Source organism: Amblyraja radiata, chromosome 28, assembly GCF_010909765.2.
Source record: "Amblyraja radiata isolate CabotCenter1 chromosome 28, sAmbRad1.1.pri, whole genome shotgun sequence".
In the NCBI taxonomy this organism is placed as follows: Eukaryota; Metazoa; Chordata; class Chondrichthyes; order Rajiformes; family Rajidae; genus Amblyraja; species Amblyraja radiata.
The window spans coordinates 29,808,936-29,831,028 of NC_045983.1; the positions used below are offsets into that span (position 1 = coordinate 29,808,936).

Consider the following 22,093-nt stretch of genomic DNA (forward strand, 5'->3'; position numbering starts at 1 on the left):
TGAGCATGGAGGAATTTGCTCATTAATGCCTTAATGTTAAGGTCCATCACCCCCTTCACCTCAGGGGAGCGACCACTTTGAGTGTCACGCTGTGTCATAAAATAACAAAGGGTCTGCATACTTTAAAGAAATAGGCAAGAGTACCCTGCAATGAATGCTATGTTTGGAGAAGCTCTGCTCTATCTGGGTAAGAATAAATTTACTCAAACAAGCACAACCAAACAACAAACATAAAACATCGTCCCAAAGCATTTCCAGGTTACGGAGAACCATCCCAACTTCAACTTTGATGTAAAAAACACACAAAGCGTTGGTGTGACTCATCAGGTCAGGCAGCACCACTGGAGAACATGGATAGGGTCAGACTCCTTCAGAATAGCATCTACAGTCCCTTTTGTCACCAGTATCTGCAGTTCCTTGTGTCTACATTAAACTATGAAGAGGAGGTTTTGGAGAAATAAGAATGGGAATGGGATAAAAAGGATGGGTGATGTTTTGGGTCGGAACCCTTCTTCAGACTGAAAGCGGGGGGGGGGGGACTGGAGGTAGGAAAAGTTCTTCCAAGCCCCAGTTCCCTCCCTCCACTTTCAGTCTGAAGAAGGGTTCTGTCGCGAAACATCATCGATCCTTTTTTGTCAAGAGATGCTGCCCGTCCCTCTGAATTACCCCAGCACTGTATCTCTATCTTCGGTATAAACAGATCTGATGCTCAAAAACTCGTGATTCATAAGGTTAATGGCCCAGAATTTGCAGCAAAAAAATTGCAAAGTTCTGAAGTTGAAGTAAGCTGCTGGCAATATTTTTCTGATATTGGTTTCTGATAAAGGAGACCATATTGATTAAAAAATGGCTGCAAGGATCAAAGGTGGTTTATTTTCATTTATTCCAATGTATATTTGTGTGTGCTGTGAAGTCAAATTCCACTGTACCTTAATTGGTGCATGTGGCAATAAATGTGAACTTGAACTTGTAAATGTCAAGTGTCATAATTTTTAATAATCATCGATGTTTTTCTATTTTAAGTTTAAATAATTTTCAACATCTTTTGAATGGTTCTGAATTCTAGACCCCCCCCCCCCAATTCCAACACTTCATGTAGAATCAAGGAACTGCAATGCTGATTACAAAGAAAGGATACAATGTGCAAGGTACGAGGCAACTCAGCAGGACAGGCAGCATCTCTGGACAACAAGAATAGGTGATGTTTTGGTTCGGGACCCTTTTTCAGTCTGAAAAACGTGAGTCTGGAGAAGGGTCCTGGCCTGAAACGTCACCTATCCATGTTCTCCAGAGATGTGGCCTCACCAGCTGGGTTCTTCCACCACTTTGTATCCTTTTCTGTAATACAGCCCCTATAGTTCCTCGTTTCTACATTTTGTCTGCTCCATTGCAAAATCTGCTCAATGTCTGCCCACTTTGAAGACCTTCTCCTCCTCTCTCCGACGGAAGATCTGCTAGACCCTCTCTCAATGTTCCCCCTCTGTGATTCCTGCTGCTCTCAGAGTCTGAACAAAGGGTCCCAACCCAAAACGTCACCTATCCTTGTTCTCCAGAGATGAACACCTTCACACAGTCTGTCTTAGCCGACGTGATCTCCCAGTTGCCAAAAACTTTACTTCCCCTTCCAATTCCCATTCCGACATTTCAGTCTTGGGCTTCCTCCACTGTCAGACCGAGGCCAAACGTAAATTGGAGGAACAGCACCTTATATTTTGCTTGGTCAGCTAACAACCCGGCGGTATGAATATTGAATTATCTAACCACGTAACCCTTGCATTCCCTCTTTCGTTCCTTCCCCCACCCTAGTCGTCCAACGAGTTTCACTGTTGACCTGCTCAGTTCACTCTTTGTATCCTCTCGTTATCACCTTCTCTACGGCCGACAATGAACCGCTCCATGATCATCTGGCTGGCTTTGATTGGCTCTTTTTCACACCTTTCATTCATTTGTTCTTTGTGCCTTTTCATATCTCTAGTTTCCATCTACCCTGACTCGCAGTTTGAGGAAGGGTCCCGACCCGAAACATCACCTCATTCGTTTTCTCCAAAGATGCTGCCTGACCTGTTGAGCTACTCCAGCAAACATAATGCTCCAGCAAACATAATGCTCACATTTATTTCAAGTGGGCTTGTATACAAAAACAGCGATGTAATGTTGAGGCTCCATAAGGCACTGGTAAGGAATACTGTGACCAATTTTGGGCACCATATCTGAGGAAGGATGTGTTGGCTCTGGAGAGGGTCCAGAGGAGGTTTACAAGAATGATCCCAGGAATGAGTGGATTAACCTATGCTGAGCGTTTGTCGGCACTGGGCCTGTACTCGCTGGAGTTTAGAAGAATGAGGGGGGACCTCTTCGAAACATACAGAATAGTGAAAGGCATGGATAGAGTGGATGTGGAGAGGATGCTTCCATTAGTGGGAGAGTGTAAGACTAGATGTCATGGCCTCAGAATTAAAGCACATTCTTTTAGGAAGGAGATGAGGAGAAAAGTCTTTAGTCAGAGGGTGGTGGAATTCTTTGCCATAGAAGGCTGTGGAGGCCTTGTGTTTATAGATTCTTGATTAGTATAAAGATAGATTCCTGATTAGTACAGGTGTCAGGGGTTATGGGGAGAAGGCAGTAGAATGGGGCTAGGAGTGAGAGATAGATCAGCCATGATTGAATGGCGGAGTAGACCTGATGGGCCGAATGGCCTAATTCTACTCCTCCTGACCTGATGACTATGACCACTTTGTGTCTAACACCTCATGTGATGACTTTCCATCATGAATGCCCCAGTAAATTGCTGGACCTCAGTACAGCTGACAGAACTGCCTTCTATCTACCCATGGGAAATGCAAGAGGCATGCGACATTCATTCCTTTTATAAGCAACATTCTAGACGGAATCCAGAGCGGTAAAGTGTGAGAATGCTTCTAAAAAATCTCTTATAAAGATTCAGGAATCAAATATCACAGATTGATCCTGACAAACACTTCATCAGAAATACAATCTCAGAATCAATTCCAATCTTTGCCAACATAAAAAATGTATGAATTGAACTTAAGGTGTTACCGTTGAATCTGAAATGATAGATTTCGATGATATTTGGCTGCAAAAAAATGAATGATTCAAAGGATAAAATTTAACAGGACTGATTTATTCAAAACCAAAACACTAAAGAAGTTGTGTGAATTAAATGTTGGTAACAAAACCTTTTACTGACACTGTTGTGGCTCAGCTTTGCTCACCTGGTAATACTTCAAGTTATGGTTCAAGTGCCAAATCACTGAGCATAAAAATCGAGGCTGACATGCCAGTGCTATGCTGTCAATGTGCTACACTGTTCGAGATGCAGTCATACAAGAGAGAGATTAGCCCAACCCTGGGATGCTCTTCTAATTAAACATAAATGCATAATTTTGAAGGGAAGTTGAGAATTTTCCCAGTGTCTTGCCTAATACTTATTTAAATATTGATCTTATATAGGAGTGTATAACATCATGAGGGGAATGAATAGATCAGGGAGACAGATGCAGAGAGTCTCTTGCCCAGAGTAGGGGGAATCAAAAAACACAGGTTTAAGGTGAAGGGGGAAAGATTTAACAGGAATCTGAGGGGTGGCTTTTTCACACAATGGATGGTGGGTGTGTGGAACGAGCTGCCAGAGGAGGTGGTTGAGGCAAGGACTATTGCAACGTTTAAGAAACAATTGGCCAGATACATGCATAGGACAGGTAAGAGGAATAAGGGCCAAATTGCGGCAGGTAGGACCAGTGTAGATGGGACCTGTTGGTCGGTGTGGGCAAGTTAAGCCGAGGGCCTGTTTCCACACTTTATGACTCTTTTGCAAAAATCAAGATTAATTGATAATTGTTACTTCACTATTTGCCGCCACATTTTCTTAAAAGTAACTACATTTCAAAAACATTTTTATTGGCTATCAAATGCCGGGTGATCCTGGGATCATGAAAGATACTGCAGGAAAATGAACGTACAAATTTAAGGCCACTCAATCCTTCAAACCTGCTGCCATATTTAATAACATCATGGCTGATTTGTTTACAAACTCAACTCTGCATTTTCGTCCATCCTTGGTGACTTTCACCCCCCATTTCTGAATTTACTTTAGAGATACTGCGCGTGGAAAACAGGCCCTTTGGCCCACCAAGTCCGCGCTGACCGGCAACCAACCCGACGCCAGCACTATTCAACACACTAAGGACAATTTGCACTTTACAGAAGCCGGTAAACCTACAAACCTGTATTTCTTTGGAGTGTTGGAGGAAACCCATGCAGGCCACGGGGAGAACTTACAAACTCCGTACAGACAACACCCATAGTCAGGATTGAACATGGGTCTCTGCCGCTGTAAGCCAGCAAATATAGCCAGCGCCACCGTCAACTTAAAAATAGTCAAAGGCTCAACTTCCACCAGCCTTTCAGCAAGAGTCCAAAAGACTCATTGTGCGTTAAGAGAAAGACACTTCATATACGTCTTAAACGGATCATTGATTACTTTAAACAGTCATTTCTATTTACAGATTCTCCCACTGATTCAAAGCGACTGATTAAATTCATCTTGTTTTCCATTATTAATTCCACAGACTTCTATAGATGCACCGTAGAAAGTAATTTTGTCGGGATGCATCACAGCATGGTTTGGGAACAGCTCCATCCAAGACTGCAAGAAATCGCAGAGAATTGTGGACGCAGCCCAGACCATCACACAAACCAATCCTCCCTTCCATTGACTCCATCTACACTTCATGCTGCCTCAGCAAGGCCACCAACACAATCCAGGAGAGTCACACCCTGGCCACTCCCTCTTCTCTCCTCTTCCATTGGGCAAATGGTATAGAAGTGTGAGAAGCCACACCTCTAGATTGAGGGAAAGTCTATCAAGCAACTGAACCATCCAACCAACAACTAGAGAGCAGTCCTGAGCTACTGTCCATCTCAGTGGAGACTCTCAGACTATCTTTGATCAGACTTTACTGGACTTTATCTTGCACTAAACGTTATTCCCTTTATCATGCATCTGTACACTGTGGACGGCTCGATTGTAATCATGTATTGTCTTTCCACAAATTGGTTAGCACGCAACAAAAGCTTTTCACTGTACCTCACTAGATGCAACAATAAACCAAACTAAACTAAGACTTCTTTTCTAGAGGAACAATGCTCAAACTGTTAACTTTTTTTAAGTGCCTTTGGAAACTCACTGTCTTCACATTTCTGACTAGCTTTATTTCTAACCCAATTTTCCTTCACTTATAAATCCTTTAGTCAATGAATGCCATTATCATTAACCACATGTTAGGCTCTTCCCTTGATGTTTCTCTTTCTTATTGGAATGAATCTATTCTGTGTATTCCAAAAGATTTCACCAGTATATACATTGTTTAAATTCCCCATTATTTATTTATGCTGCATTTCTCTGACAACATCCAGTTATTCCAGCCTTTGTCATACTGTGTGGTTACTGTACGTAACCTACACATCACCACCACTCCCACAAGTGACTTCTTGCCTTTCTTACTTCTCATCTCCATTCAAACCTCATAGATCAGCCATGATTGTTGAATGGCGGAGTAGACTTGATGGGCCGAATGGCCCTAATTCTATTCCTATTCCTTATGACTTTATGCTCAAACAAACTTCAAACCAGTAAAAGAATACTATTGCATTCTGGAATCGGTACATTTTATTACAGTATAGGTGAATAGTGCACCACTGTTTGAAAGTGTTATCTTTTAGCATCAAAGTACTTTCATTTGCTTTCAATTATTATATTTTTCTAACTGCTTGCAGATGATAAAACGACTGGCCGACACAAAAACATCTGCAATAATGTTGGCTTCTCCACTGATCTGACTTTGATTTTTTTTTTTACAGCAGAGATTGGGTAAACGCACAGAGTCTTTTGCTCAGAGTTGGGGAAATAGAGAACCAGAAGACACAGGTTGAAGGTGAGAGGGGAGAGATTTACAAGAAGCCCGTGGGGTAACCTTTTTTTTTACACAAAAAGTGCTGGGTGTATGGAACGAACTGCTGGAGGAGGTAGTTGAGGCAGGTACTATAGCAATGTTTAAGAAACATTTAGGTGCATAGATTAGATAGGTTTTTAGGGATATGGGCCAAACACAGGTATGTGGATGGGGCATGTTGGTCAGCGTGGACAAGTTGGGCTGAAGGGCCTGTTTCCACGCTATATGGCTCTATAACTTTCTAAAGGCATGAGTGGTCTGGTGAAAGTCTGGTGAAAATCGTTACAGTCAGTCACAGTGTTAAATAATGTCCTCAAAACATGAATTTGAAACACAACTCAGCTGCAATAATCGAATGTGGTTACTTCATTAAAAACACAATATTTTTTGGGAGCTTTACATGATTATTCTTCTACCATAGAGCTGTGACACTACTGAACTCTATCCCCCTCCCACACTGATCCCCCCCCCCCCCTCTCTCTCACACACCCGCCCATACTCCTATATGTTTATAGTCTAATTTTTTAATAGTTCTTTTTTAAACGTATTTTTATACTCATATTCCTGTGCAGCTGGAGGACTGCTCCAACAAAATGTCGTTGTCTTGTACAATGACAATAAAGATTATTATTATTAGGGTTTAGAAATTTACATGAATCTAGAAAAGGTTTAAATATTGACCAAGATAATCTCACACAAAAATTAATATGTCAAATCAAAATACTTGACTAAAATATGGATCCCCCACTGGGTTTTCATGATAGCTGCAGGCTTGATTGATCAGCTGGGTAAATTTTTTTTTTTTTAATTCAATGGAACAAGTAAAGATTAGTGAGGTAAAATCCCCCAAATATTTGATGTTCTTCATAACAGCGAGAGGAAAACCTTTAACATTTGCATGAGAAATTAATTAACTGAAATTCATCACTTGATTTATAACAACGCACAGTAATTTAGCACTAGATTATGTGTATAATTTACTGGTATTAATATATTCATAATAGGGCTTTTGATTTTGTAGATAATACAGAGTTGTGTACACACAGACCCTGAGGTTGTGTCCTTAGATTAATAATCCAGCAGGTAATATCACTGCAGGTAGAGTGCAGTGATATTAATCATATCATCAGCTAGAATATTCTGCATGCAGTCAGCATGGTGAATAATCCCCCCCAGTTTACAAATGCACAACTTATATAAAGCCCACACACATGAACAAAATAATGAATGATACTCTGTCACATGTGACAAGTCACAGTGATATTCTTTGATACCCAATGTATGCATAGAGTTGTCACATAAAGGGCACCGACAAAATCAAGTCAAGTCAAGTTTTATTCGTCACTTGCACATAAAGTGCAGTGAAATAAACTTGCCAACAGTGGTACGATAAAAGAAAAACACACAATATACAATACAAATTTAACACAAACATCCACCACAGCATTCATCACTGTTGTGGAAGGCACAAAAATTGGCCAGTCCTCCTCCATTTTCCCCCGTGGTTGGCACCTAAACCCTCCGCAGTCGTTGCTGCGGGCGTCCAGAGTTACAAAGTTACAAAGTATTCAATTTTGGCGCCCAAATGGCTTCCTCCTGCTTCTATTTTCTATGTTTCTATCCGAGACTACCCAACATCTAATTTAAAACCAACTTTATATCATCTCTGTGCTGGGAATGGTAAATGGAGTTTAATTCAGATAAATGCAGGGTGTTACTTTATGGAAAGCCAAACCAGGGCAAGATTTTCACAGTGAAATATAGGGCCCTGGGGAGTGTTGGAGAACACAGAGACTTAAGAAAACTGTATTTGGTTCCCCCTTTGAATGGTGTCACAGATGGACAGGGTGGTGAAGAGAACTTCCTTCGTCAGTCGGGCATTGAATGTAGGAGTAGCGATGTAATGTTGGAACAAACTACTAGAGGAAGTGATTCAGGCAGGTGCAATAACAATATTTAACAGACAGTTTGACAGGTATGTGGATTAGGAAAGGTTTAGAAGGACATGGGTCAAATGCAGGTAAATGGGCCTAGCTTAGAAAGGCATCGTGGTTGGTATGGACAAGATAGGTCAACGGGAGTCTGTTTCCCTGTAGTATGACTCTATAACCATCCATCAATAGCATTTACTCAAATAACTTTGAAACAATTACAATTAATGATGATTGATGATTACAATCATAATTTATTCAAAAATATTCTTATTAATGCCCGAGTAAAGAAAAGTCAGTACAAAATATGTGGCTAACTAAAGAATACGCATTTGTAATTTAAATTACAAGGTCATAAGGTCACAAGTGATAGGAGCAGAATTAGGCCATTCGGCCCATCAAGTGTACCCGCCATTCAATCATGGCTGATCTATCTCTCCCTCCTAACCCCATTCTCCTGCCTTTTCCCCATAACCGCTGACACCGTACTAATCAAGAATCTATCCATCTCTGCGTTAAAAATATCCATTGACTTGGCCTTCACAGCCTTCGTTGGCAAAGAATTCCACAGGTTCACCACCCTCTGAATAAAGACATTCTTTCTCATGTACTGTATTTCCTAAAGGAATGTCCTCTAATTCTGAGGCCATGATCTCTAGTCCAAGACTCTCCCACTAGTGGAAACATCGTCTCCTCATTCACACAATCGAAGCATTTCACTATTCGGAACGTTTCAATGAGGTCCTCCCTCGTTCTTCTAAACTCCAGCGAGTGCAGGCCCAGTGCCATCAAACGCACTTCATCCCATCATCTTCCCATTCCTGTTATAGCCAGTTACAAAGCGCAACTCCTGTGAGAGAATTTCAAAACCTTTCATGCACAGCAAAATGTCAATGTGCCTCAAACGATAACAGGTTCTTTTTCAGCTTAAACATTGCAACATCAACTTTCAACCAGAACCAGTACATGAATCCAACAAGAACTCGTACTCTCAGCTTCTGCTGAGTGTTCTCTCCCACGCACGGCCACCGCACATCCACAGCGCTGTGCGTTCCCTGTTCCTCTACCCAAATACGTGGCTTGCGGTTCATTTACTGCTGGTTTTCCAATGCATTCCATTCTGCCACGTCATTCTTTGTACTTTTCTGCTTTCCTGGCTGCACCCCGACAAGACGACAAGGGAACTGTTCAATAAGCTCTTTAGGGTGGTATGGGGGCGCAGTGGTAGAGTTACTGCCGAAGAGCGCCAGAGACCCGGGTTCGATCCTGACCACGGGTGCGCGTCTGTACGGAGTTTGTATGTTCTCCCCGTGACCTGCGTGGGTTTTCTCCACGGTCTTCGATTTCCTTCTATGGTGATAATTTGATCACAAACACAACAGAAATGATCCAAGTGTGCTGATAATAGCAAATTGGAGCACACAGTGGAAGGGATGCAAGATAAAAAGGCAGCTTGGGAAAGTCAGCAGATGCAACTGTGCAGAGAAATGTAATGTTAAAAAAATATTTTTGCAAACAAGGCAGTGAAAGAAACTATCGTAAATCGTAATATTACTGAAGCTGTGAAAGAAGATGTGCAGGTGGATGGATCTTATGCCTGTTACTTCAAAGCGTGGGAGAAGGTCAGAAAAATATATCAAGGATTCTGAGCTTTATATGTTGAAGATAGTGAGTATAAAAGTAAAGCTAAATTTGAGCCTTACGTTTAAAGTATACGTGTAGATCCTGGATCCTTGTTCAACAATATGACATTTGGAAATGCATGGCTGTGAATACTGCCAGGGGGGAAAAAATGGCTTTTCTTCACTGAAACCTGGGAAGTGCAGCAAAGTATTTTCAAAGTACTTAAAAAAAATGTTAAGAACTGATCGCAATGTTGACCTAAAATGCCCTGCAGAAAACTCCGAGGATTGAATAAAATGCCAACTTGGAGCCCTAGCTAATGTTACTCACCACTGACATCAACACTAATACAGTTCAAATCCTCCCACCTAACAGAGTTTGCAATGTGACCAAGTCCAGAAAATACCTCTTTAAACAGGAGGCATTACTGAAAAAAAGCGTTACCTCTCAATTTCTCTTTATCATTCGACTCTGAGCAATTTTACCGTCAGCTCTCCCTGACATTTTAGAGGAGCTTTTGATTTTTATAGTGTGTCATGAACTCTTGTCATTGATGATTAATTATGGCGAGAGAAGTGTCAATGTGAACAACAGCCTCGGAAGGAAAATGTTTCCTTCAAAACAGCAGATGAAATTGCTTTCATCCTGCTCTTCCACTGTCCCTTATCTCAAAACTGCCAAGCCACTGATTTATGGAACATCAAGATGCGTGAAGCTACGCACCCTGCCATCTCAGCAAACAACTAAACCACATTGTCAGCGAAACTGTACCATAACAAATCAAACTGTGGCACAGTAGTAGAGTTGCTGCCTTATGCCCCTGTCCCACTTAGGAAACCTGAACGGGAACCTCTGGAGACTTTGCGCCCCACCCAAGGTTTCCGTGCGGTTCCCGGAGGTTGCAGGTGGTTGCAGGTAGTGGAAGCAGGTAGGGAGACTGACAAAAACCTCCTGACTACGGGTGCTGTCTGTACAGAGTTTACACCTTTCTCCGTGACCTGCGTGGGTTTTCTCCGAGATCTTCGGTTTCCTCTCACAATCCAAAGACGTACAGATTGTAGGTTAATTGGCTTGGTAAATGAAAAAAATGTCCCTAGTGTGTGTAGAATAGTGTTAATGTGTGGGGATCGCTAGTCAGCACGGACCCGGTGGGCCGAAGGGCCTGTTTCCATGCTGTATCTCTAAACTAAACTAAACATATACGAAATGTGCAGGAAGGAACTGCAGGTGCTGGTTTAAACAGAAGATAGACACAAAAAGCTGGAGTAACTCAGTGGGTCAGACAGTAGCTCTGGGTAAAGGAAATGGGTGACATTTGGGGTCAAGACTGAAGAAGGGTCTCGACCCAAAACTCCAGACCTGCTGTCTGACCCACTGAGTTACTCCAGCTTTTTGTGCCTAACTCTAAAGCATTCTGCTTTATCTTTTCAATAGATGGAAAGAAACCTTAAAAAAGTCGTAAACAAATCGTAATCCTGAATTTGCACGTTTATGAAACTATTGTAATTTCCAATATTTTATCAATCAGGTGGAGGTAAAAAAGACACATCCAAATAAAATAATACCTTGTAAACTATCTATGGTGGAAGGATTTGAATCATATTACAGTGTTAGTCAGTGGAGAGTAACATTGGCTAAGCTCAAAGTAAGCATTTCATTCAATCCTCTGAACTTCTATCTACTCATTGGTGACCCATGGACTATCCTCGATCGGGTCTGAAGAAGGGTCTCGACCTGAAACGTCACCCATTCCTTCTCTCCAGAGGTGCTGCCTGTCCTGCTGAGTCACTCCAGCTTTCCCTCTCTCTCCCTCTCTCTCTCTCTCTCTCTCTATCCCTCCCCCACCCAAGTCGCACCTGCTTCTCGTTTTCACCCAACAAACAGCTACCAATGGCCAGTTTCCTTTATCATCATTACCTTTTTGAAACACTTTCGTTCAATGTTCTTTATCTCTCTACATCATTGTCTATATCTCTCGTTTCCTCTTCCCCTAACTAGTCTGAAGAAGGGTCTCGAGCCGAAACGTTACCTATTCCTTCTCTCCGGAGATACTGCCTGTCCCGGTGAGTTACTCCATTTTGTGAATTACTCAAGAATGCTTGCTTACTGCCAATGTAAAATTTAAAATTGTCTATTGTCTATAAAATCAATTTTCTTGCAGAGAATGTTACCGCATTAGAACGGAATAATCTACCACAGCATAAATCGTATGTTGAAACCTACAAAAGTAGTGAGAAAGGACTCACAGTTAAATGTATGTTTGTATCATGATTTAAATAAGTTACACAAACATCTTTCTAACATCCCTCAGAAATGTATTACTGGCATTACTGGCAAATCATGTTTGATTTTGTGAAATATAGTTTTAAAAAAATGAATTCACTGGCACAGTAAATAACATGATCATATTCCATCACTTGGAAGAAATACAAATATGTTGCAGCTTCTCAAGTTATTCTACCACCCTAAAGTGTTCATCCTGTTATATTTTACAACAAATAGATCAATATGTTTGTCCTTCAAGGTAATTAAACTATAGAAACTTAAAGCATTTAAGTTGTGCTTAATTTGCAATGTATCAGTTAAAATCTCTTTGAAAAACCATTCAATATTAACATAGGTACACAAAATTGCTGGGGAAACTCAGCGGGTGCAGCAGCATCTATGGAGCGAAGGAAATAGGCGACGTTTCGGGCCGAAACCCTTCTTCAGACTAGTTTGTTTAAGAAGGAACTGCAGATGCTGGAAAATCGAAGGTAAACAAAAATGCTGGAGAAACTCAGCGGGTGAGGCATCATCTATGGAGCGAAGGAAATAGGCAACATTTCGGGTCGAAACCCTTGCATGTTGAAGTATGAGGTCCTAATATCTTCACTTAGTCCCACACTCAACAGTGGAAATAATCTAAAAAACCATTGCAATAATTTATCCTCCACAAGCTTCAGCCAATAGTCTCTAACTGATTCAGTGGCAGTGACTGATTCAGTCGCAGTGGTAGAGTTGCTGCCTCACAGCTCCAGCGACCCGGGCTCGATCCAGACTACGGGTGCTTGCCTGTAGAGTTTATACGTTCCCACCGTGACCTGCGTGGGTTTTCCCCGAGATCTTCAGTTTCCTCCCACACTCCACAGACGTACAGGTTTGTAGGTTATTTGGTTTGGTATATAATGTAAATTGTCCCTAGTGTAGTAGGATAGTGTTAGTGTACGGGGATCACTGGTCGGTGCGACTCGGTGGGCCTGTATCCACACTGTATCTCTAAACTAAACTAAACTATTAAAAACGCAAAGATGACTTAATATAAACTTTTACAAACTATGAGTAGGCAGGAGAGACAAAATGTAAGAAACAGTGTTTCCACTTGAGGGACAATCAATAATTAAAGGGTAATCATAGTAGATAGTTACGCAAATGCACCATCTTTGGCTGTGGTAAATCTGGGCTGCCTGAAAAGTCGTGTGCCCAACGCATCACCTCAGTTAAAGCATGAATCGCTGATTTCCTCGCACCCGGTGCTGGGACCAGTCGCAAAACAGGGGGTCAGACATGCAGCTCATTGCACACTTGCCTTCTCGTTAAATGTCACTCTCACCTCCTTCTTACCTCCTGCCACTTGTTCCTTACACTTAACTCCCCCATCTGTTCCTGAATTTACAAGTGAAGTTGTATTTAAGGTGAAGAGCTGGTCCAAGAAATCCAAGGCCCACGAAACAAACAACAACCCTGGCAGATTTAGAACTAGTTCAGATGAGTGCGGTATAGAGCATAGTGTCGTGATGCAGCGTGAAAACAGGCCCAACAGCCCAACAGCCCGCACCGATCAGTGATCACTCGTACACTAGTTCTATTTAGACACAAGGGACAATTTACAGAAGTCAATTAACCTGTAAATCTGCACGTCTTAGGAATGTGGGGAAAAACGGAGCACCCGTAGAAAACCCACGTGGTCATAGGGAGAGCGTGTAAACTCCATACAGACAGCACTCAGTCAGGCTCAAACCCGGTTCTCTGCCACTGTAAAGCAGCAATTCTACCCATGGGCCACATGATGTACTCCATAAAATAGAAACTCAGCCTTTAATTCGACCATCTAGTGGGCACAGAAGTAATTTTTCACATTACTACTGAACTGAGAATAGTCACTGGCATGAAACGAAAACTATTATTTTAAGTCATGACAACACATACACAGAGGCAGTACAACAACATAAATCACCTGTTTCATTGCACCAAGAATGTATGCATCTCTCTCCACCGATAAATACATTTCATACATTTATCGCAACTTCACTTTATTTAGATGCCAAAGAGGGTCACAGGCATACTCTCAAACGTAATAACTAATCACACGAGTTCCCTATTCAGATAGTTCATTCAAACTAATGGTTTCACCCCTCACCTGACTGCTTATTTTCCATGTGTCCCTGTGCCCACGCAGTTTCAAAAAGCCCAAATCCTTCTTAACCTAGCATCGATAATTTTGAGTAGGAAGGAACTGCAGATGCTTTTTTACACCAAAGATAGACACAAAATGCTATAGTAAATCAAAGGGTCAGGCAGCATCTCTGGAGAAAAGGAATAGGTGATGTTTCGGGTCGAGACTCTTCTTCAGACAGAGAGTCAGGTGAGAGGGAAAAGGCATGCATTTTGCCTAGTTCTCCACGAGTCTTTAAGTATAGGCATGGTGGCGCAGCAGTAGAGTTGCTGCCTTACAGTGCCAGAAACACGGGTTCGATCCTGACTACAGATGCTGTCTGTACAGAGGTTGTCCATTCTCCCTGCGACCGTGTGGGTTTCCTCCAGGTGCTCCGGTTTCATCCCACACTCCAAAGACGTGCGGGTTTGTAGGTTAATTTGCTTCTGTAAATTGTACCTAGAGTGTAGGATAGAACTAGTGTACGGGTGAACGTTGGTTGGTGTGGACTCGGTGGGCTGTTTCCGCGCTGTATCTCTAAAACTAAGGAGGAGTAAGCAACTCTTTACATTCTCCCCGTACTATTACTGGGGAATCAGTGATCTGGGAGTTCGCCACTGATTGAAATTAAGATGATCCCATGAAAAATGTAATGTTCATCGACAATTAACGCGGGTCTCTGGCGCTGCAAAGCAGCAATCCACTGCCGTGCCGCCGAAAACTTGTTTGGGAACAAAATTATTTGTTGCTTTGACAAGAGCTGGAATGAGTAAGATATCTGCATCAAGGGGTTACACAGAGGAATCAAAGACAAATAAATCATGAGGATAATAAGATCACGGTAGTTGCAGATTTCATCGGGGGAGAAAGCCAACCATTTTTATAAAAAAGTAATTACGATTCGAAGTTTGTCCACTGTTGCCCAGTTGATGAGATAAAGGATATCACATAAAAGATGGAACTACACATCAAAAGTGATAGGAGATTATTTAAACCAGTGTACGTGAAGAGTGATCATTTCGGGTTTACTAGAAGATAAATTATGGTCTTAATTCTAGGCTGAAAAAGATAACTTGTTTCTGGGTGGTGGATATTAAAGAATGACAGGGTAGGAAATATCGATGCTTGCATGTTAAAGTGATAAATAATGTTCTCAGACACTGGAGCAGGTTGAAACAAAGGATGGTGTAGGATATTTTTCAATTGACACCAACCTGCCTGCAGAAAAGTGAAAAAAACCCCAGAAGAGGTATACAGGAATAATTCCACAGGAATGAGTGGGTTAGCATATGATGAGCATTTGACAGCACTAGGCCTCTACTCGCTTGAGTTGAGGAGGTTGAGGGGGGACCTCATTGAAACTTACAGAATATTGAAAGGCATAAATAGAGTGGATGTGGAAAGGATGTTTCCACTGGTGGGAGAGTCTAGGACCAGAGGTCATAGCCTCGGAATTAAAGGGCGCTCTTTTAGAAAGGAGGTGAGGAGGAACTTCTTTAGCAGAGGGTAGTTAATCTATGGAACTCATTGCCACAGAGGGCTGTGGAGGCCAAGTCAGTGGATAGTTTTAAGGCAGAGATAGACAAATTCTTGATTAGAACGGGTGTTATGGGGAGAGGGCAGGAAAATGGGATGAGGAGGCAGGGATCGGCCATGATTGAAAGGCGGCGTGGACTCGATGGGCCCAATGGTCGAATTCTACTCTCATAACTTATGCACATCAAAATAACTAACCTCTTCCTCTTGCCCAGCTGTACGAACGGTTGACAATGACATTTCTCCCATGTTGCAAGGTTTCCAATCGAAGGGGCCGTAAATATAGCTCACTGTTTCCAGCAGAGCCTTTGGATGGTAGGATGTATTTCGGCAATCCATTGTAAAACCAAGCACCAGATCTCTTCCAAATCTACAAAACATGATTACAATTTTTTTTTTTAATTAGCTCTGTGCCAAAGTTCTATTGTTAAACATAATATAATTGCAAATAATTGTGAAGCGTGTATAGGGATTTTCCATGAAATTGGTTATATTAAACATTTTTAATTAAACTTCCATGAATCTGTAAAATGTGCAAATCCACCACTAATTGTGGAAATTGTTCCCAGGGTGGACAAGTCTAAAAGTAGGTGAGACTTGAAAGATTTAGAATGGACCAGTGGAACACCGTTTTCTACACAGAAGATGGTGCATATGGGGAACAAGTAGTCAGCGGAAGTGGTAGAGACAGGTAATAACTACAACATTTAAAAGACAATTGGATAGGCACATGAATAGGAGAGGTTTGGAGGAAAATGGCCCAAGCACAGGAAAGTGGGACGAACTCAGTCAGATAACTTGTTCAGGAAAGAACTGCAGATGCTGGAAAAATCAAAGGTAGACAAAAATGCTGGAGAAACTCAGCGGGTGCAACAGCATCTATGGAGCAAAGGAATAGGTCGAGACCCGAAACGTCATCTATTCCTTTGCTCCATACATGCTGACTCGCCCGCTGAGTTTCTCCAGCATTTTTGTCGACAGTCAGATAACTTGGTTGGCATGGACATGTAGGCCCAAAGGGTCTGTTTCCATGCCAAGCAAGGTCTGTATAGCTCCGTGATTGTAATACTCAGTAAATAACATTTGGAAGCTCAGTAGGATTATAGAAAAAAAGATGAAAAAAAGCTGATGCATTAGAAATAGTTTTGGAAGAAACAAAGAAAGAATTGTCAGCAGTGATGCTAACTACTGGGATGACTGAAATCTGTTTGTTCTTTGACCGTGTTTTTTTTAAACATGTGACTATCTTCTTTTGGAACTACATCCAAAAAATCCTCTGATGTAATGATACGGTTAAGAGGGCTTGATAGAGCAAGCAGATCTGTCCCTGTCTGTCATTCCCAGATAGTCATACAGCACAGAAAGAGGCCATTCAGCCCAACTTGTCCACATCAATGATGCCCCATCTAAACTAGTCCCGTTTGCCCCATATCCCTCTAAATCTTCCCTGTCCATATACCTATCTCAATGTCTATGCTGTGATAGTACCTGCCTCAACTACCTACGCTGGCAGCTTGTTCCATATACTCCCCACCCTTTGAGTGAAAATGTTGCCCTTTCAGGTTTTTCTTAAATCGGCACTGCTGAGATTCGAACTCAGTTTACTAGACAGGCGCTTTAACCAACTAAGCCACAGCGCCAGCTGATGTCTATATAGATGATGGCTAAGGGGACGTCCCATTATAACCATGAGTATACAAAGAGCATACTAAATATAGGAGGTGAACAGATGAACAATGTAAATCCATGGAATCATTCATCTGATTTCTGGTGGTTCTATGACTGTACAATTAGGGGGCGGCACGGCGGAGCAGAGGCGGAGTTGCTGCCTTGCAGCGTTGACAAGGGCAGACACCCGGGTTCGTTCCCGAACAACGGGTGCTGTCTGTACGGAGTTTGTACGTTCTCCCCGTGACCACGTGGGTTTTCTCCAAGATCTTCGGTTTCCTCCCACACTCCAAAGACGTACAAGGTTATTGATGGGGGACGATCAGCATGATCACAATAAATGGCGGTGCTGGCTCGAAGGGTCGAATGGCCTCCTCCTGCACCTATTTTCTATGTTTGTAGGTTAATTGTAAAATTGTCCCTAGTGTGTGTAGGATAGTGTTAACGTGTGGGGATTGCTGGTTGGTGCAGACTCGATAGGCCGAAGGGCCTGTTTCCGCACCGTACCTCTAAACTAAACTAAAGGGAACTGGGTCAAGTACTTTTCCCAAAGCAATTATCTTTTTCAAAAATTGCAATTCTCTAAAAAACAGTCCTATAAACCTTCCTATTTACTTAGAGGGAAGACAGAAGCAGAATACAGTATTTCATCATAATAACAAATACATGTGATACACAAATGTGGAGAAAACTATTTATTTCAAGGTTGTGATCCCCAAGTAAATAAAAACGACCGATCAAGTTGCTTGCTTGAAATTTTGCAAGTGATAAAACTTACAAAGGCATTTAAAATGAAAATTCAGGTTTGGAAAATAACGCTCCTGTTATTTCTTTGGAGGATATCCTTTAATGCATATTCCCACAAAGAAATTTACAATTCAACAAGCCTTGCTTGCCAGTGTTGCAGTCCAAGATTGGATACAGTGATGGTCAATAGTCCTCACAATGCCAGAGGTCCAGGTTCGATCCTGACCTCGGGTGCTGTCTGTGGGCAGTTTGCACGTTCTCCCTGTGACCGCGTGGGTATCCTCCAAGTGCTCCAGTTTCCTCCCACATTCCAAAGATGTGCAGATTCGTAGGTTAGTTTTCCACTATAAAATTGCCCCTAGTGTGCAAGGAGTGGATGCAAAAATGGGATAACATGGTACTTGTCTGAACGGGTGATCGATGAAAGCGTGGACTCCAGGACAGGTTCACACATCCTGTGGTTCTTTCACTGGTTGGGAATAACTCAACTCCTCTCTGCACAACGGGTATTAGTTCTCCAGTGCAATAAAATGTCTGTGAGTGAACGCTGCCAACTGGCACAATCCAGGCTGCACAAGTTCGTACTAAAGGATGCACTAAAGCTTGATGCAGCCAGCACAAAGGATTTGGGCCCCCCTGTAACAACCTCTGAAACATTTGATGAGTATATTGTTCAAAAAGGACACATAGCAAGGGTGCTCAGCAAGTGGAATGCACTGATTTGATCGACACGATGAATATATTGATTTTGATGACACTATGAATGCAAAGAAAGAAATGAACTGATTGTATTGTGTTCCCTGTATATATTTTCAGGAGTAAGCGTTATTTTGAAGTAAAAAATTCAAGTTATATTAAATATTACCAGGTGTAGGTCATTGCTGATTCCATCCCATTAAGTCAAGGCCATTATATATTGCCGTTGACAAGGTGGTGGTCACTACAAGACCATATGACATAGGAGCAGAATTAGGCTATTCAGCCCATCGAGTCTGCTTCTTGATTAATAAGGGCATAAGGTTACATGGGGAAGGTGGTGGTGAGCCACCTTCTTGAATCACTGCTGTCCTTCTGGTGAAAATATTTCCATGGCATTGCAGGTAGTGAATATCAGGATTTAGACCACTTTCGACCATTAGGGAGAGTGACCAAAACCTCCGGTGGCGGGCAAGGTCACCAGAGCTTGCTGTTTAGGTCTAAGTGGGACATGGGCTTTAGGAGACCTAAACAGCAACCTCTGGTGACCTTGCCCACCACCCAAGGTTTCCATGAGGTCACTGGAGGTTTTGGTCACTCTACCTAATGGTCGAAAGTGGTTTCCGCGTGGTCGAGGCTTCATCTAGGTTGCTGCTATTTTTTCATCATGTTTAAAACCGGGCTCGACTAAAAATAGGTTGCCGTTTTAAAAATCGATTATTTTTTTGTCACAGGTCGTCAAAGCCGGTTTTCTTCATAGTTGAGGAAGGTTTTCAACATATGCGTGGGAGGTGGTAGGAGGCTGCAGGTCACCTCGACCTTGATTTTTTTTTGGGTGGCGGGCAAGGTCATCAGATGTTGCTGTTTAGGTCTCCTAAGTGGGACAGGGGCATTAGGAAGTCTTCTTCCCTCAATCCATACTGAACATTCCCACCTATCCACGAGGGTGGGGTCACGATAGTTAGCCAATCGGTTGCGTTTACAGTACTTACTGCCCATGCAAGCCCACAGTGATTCAGCGCACACGTTATTGTTGTCATTACATGCAAGTGCATAAACTCACGATTGACTTGAGATGACACTCTCTCTAGTGAAACATCACAAAGTCAAATGCAGTCAACGTCACCACCCATTTCTGCATTATAGCCAAGGCCAGCAGATGTATTCGCTTGGATTGACAAAAAAACACCCCAGAGGCTTATGCTCTACAAAAATCATTTACATTCTGGCCAAACACTCTTGTGGAACATCTTCACTCAGCAGATGATAGCTAAACCCTTATTGCCTTGTGGTGAGTAGTATGACTGCCTTGGAAAAGACAACCTGATGCAAAGCCAATCTGTCACTCATATCTATTCTCCAGACAGTGTGATTGGAACTTGTAATGAATAAATTAGCTGCTATATTTCTCTTGATAACAACAGTGATGACACTTCAAACTAACAACAACCTGTTTGCAAATCCAATAAAAGCTAAAGGGAGTTATTGATGAGTGCGTTGATATAAGCGAGTTCACATTTTCCTGCATTTATCAGAATCAAACTATGCCTGAAAGTGATTTTACCATATGTCATTGCACATTTTATATCAAACATTCAAACAATCACTTCCAAGTCAATGACTCAGAATTGGGGTTTGGGATGTGGCAGTGCAATCATAGCTTGTTGTCATCATCCTACAAATAGAGCGGCTGGGTGGCGCAGCGGTAGAGTTGCTGCCTTACAGCACTAGCGACCCGGGTTCGATCCTGACTCTGGGTGCTGTCTCCACGGAGTTTGTCCGCCAGTGCAGCATTCGTCTTTAAAGCCAGAATCGCAGAGCAGAAACGTCAAGATGAAGACGTGACTTCACGGGGAAACAAGAAAAGGACAAAACTGTGATATTGATGTACGTCGGGTGATAACTAAAAAAGCAGAAAGATGTGAAAGGAATTGGTTCAAGGATTGAGTGGCAAACGTTTAATTCCCCAAAATTGTACTCCAGTGCAGAAAGATCTCAATTAATTCATAAGGTCAGCAACTCTGATGGCATTAAATAGGAATTCATCTATCTTTCACACATTCAAACAGTAGAGCTCTACTTACTTTATTTCTGTACAAAAAAAATCTTGGTTCCTCACCATATGGGGAGAAAGCAATTGTCGTTAACAAATTAACAACACCGTGATCATATTATCCTTCACACTTCATGCCTAATTATGGACGAAGAATGTTTCTTATCAGCTAATCCAAGATTCACCTTGATGCTCTGCACATGGCTACATGGCTATTTTGCTTTATAAACTGTACATCATAAAACATGAAGATAAAACCCCCCAAAATATTACACAAGATAGCCAATCTGATTTCAATAAAACAACTCAACCATATTTTTAAACCAGGAAACATAATACCACTACTGCCACCAAGTGGATCCATGTTGAGATCAACAACATCTGGATACAATTGCATGTGTAGCAGAATATTTGGGATGTTTCAATATTTATTGGAACGCCTTTAATACTTTAACTTGTGAAAAATAAATTACATGGGCTTAATTTTCAGCCAAGCAGAATTTCATCCCAGAGTGCTGATTATATGCCTTTCAGAGTGCTGATCCTTTCAGAAAATGTCAGGAAAAAGACCCCTGTACAATATGCAATAAACTGAAGACACATTTGCTGTTAAAATTGGATTCTAAAATATTGGGATCCTGAATAGTGCTGATCCGCACATTTCAATGAAAACAATTTGGCTTCAGGCTCCAAGTTCAAGATCACAATATGTTTTGTTTAATTCAGCATATGGACTCGGCCCAGAAACAAGACCTTTGGCCCATCGGGTCCACGCAAACCATCGATCAACCATTCACGCTAGCTCTAGGTTATTCCACTCTTCTATCCAATCCCAACACATTAGGAGCATTTTAGCAGAGGCTAATTAACCTACAAACCTGCAGGACTTTTGGGATGTGGAAGGAAAACAGAGCACTGGGAGGAAACCCACATGGTCACTGTAAGAATGTGCATACTCCACACAGACAGCACCAAATGTCAGGATTAAACCCGGGTCTCTGGCGCTATGAGGCAGCAGCTCCACCTGCTGCACCACTGCTCCGCCCGGCTTCTACACTTCCCACAACAAGCTAAACTACTAGAAAAGAAAATGCGTCTACTTGTTAAAGTAAATTCTCTTTTCCTTGAAAATGGCTTAAGTATGACCAAAACATTCAAATAATTAAACCCTGGTGGAGTTGCACGGTGGCGCAGCGGTAGAGTTGCTACCTTTTGGCGGCAAGAGACCCGGGTTCGATCCTGACTACGGATGCTGTCTGTATGGAGTTTGTACGTTCTCTCTGTGACCATGTGGGTTTTCCCCGAGTGCTCTGGTTTCCTCCCACACTCCAAAGACGTACATTGTTCCCAGTGTGTAGGATAATGCTAGTGTACGGGGTGATCGCTGGTCGGCGCGGACTCGGTGGGCCCAAAGCACCCATTTGGCCTTGTTGCATGTGGCTATACTGTCTTC

The 22,093-nt window shown here is 42.2% G+C and overlaps 1 protein-coding gene across 3 annotated transcripts in view; it reads right to left on the minus strand.

The window, feature by feature from the left end:
• The window catches only part of rph3al (rabphilin 3A like (without C2 domains)), a 121,845-nt gene that overhangs the window by 17,105 nt on the left and 82,647 nt on the right, over nucleotides 1-22,093 (minus strand). For all 3 annotated transcript variants that reach the window (XM_033046184.1, XM_033046183.1, XM_033046185.1), the window contains exon 6: nucleotides 15,675-15,846. In XM_033046184.1, the coding sequence (XP_032902075.1) occupies nucleotides 15,675-15,846 (172 nt within the window). The remainder of the gene's footprint in view (nucleotides 1-15,674; nucleotides 15,847-22,093) is intronic.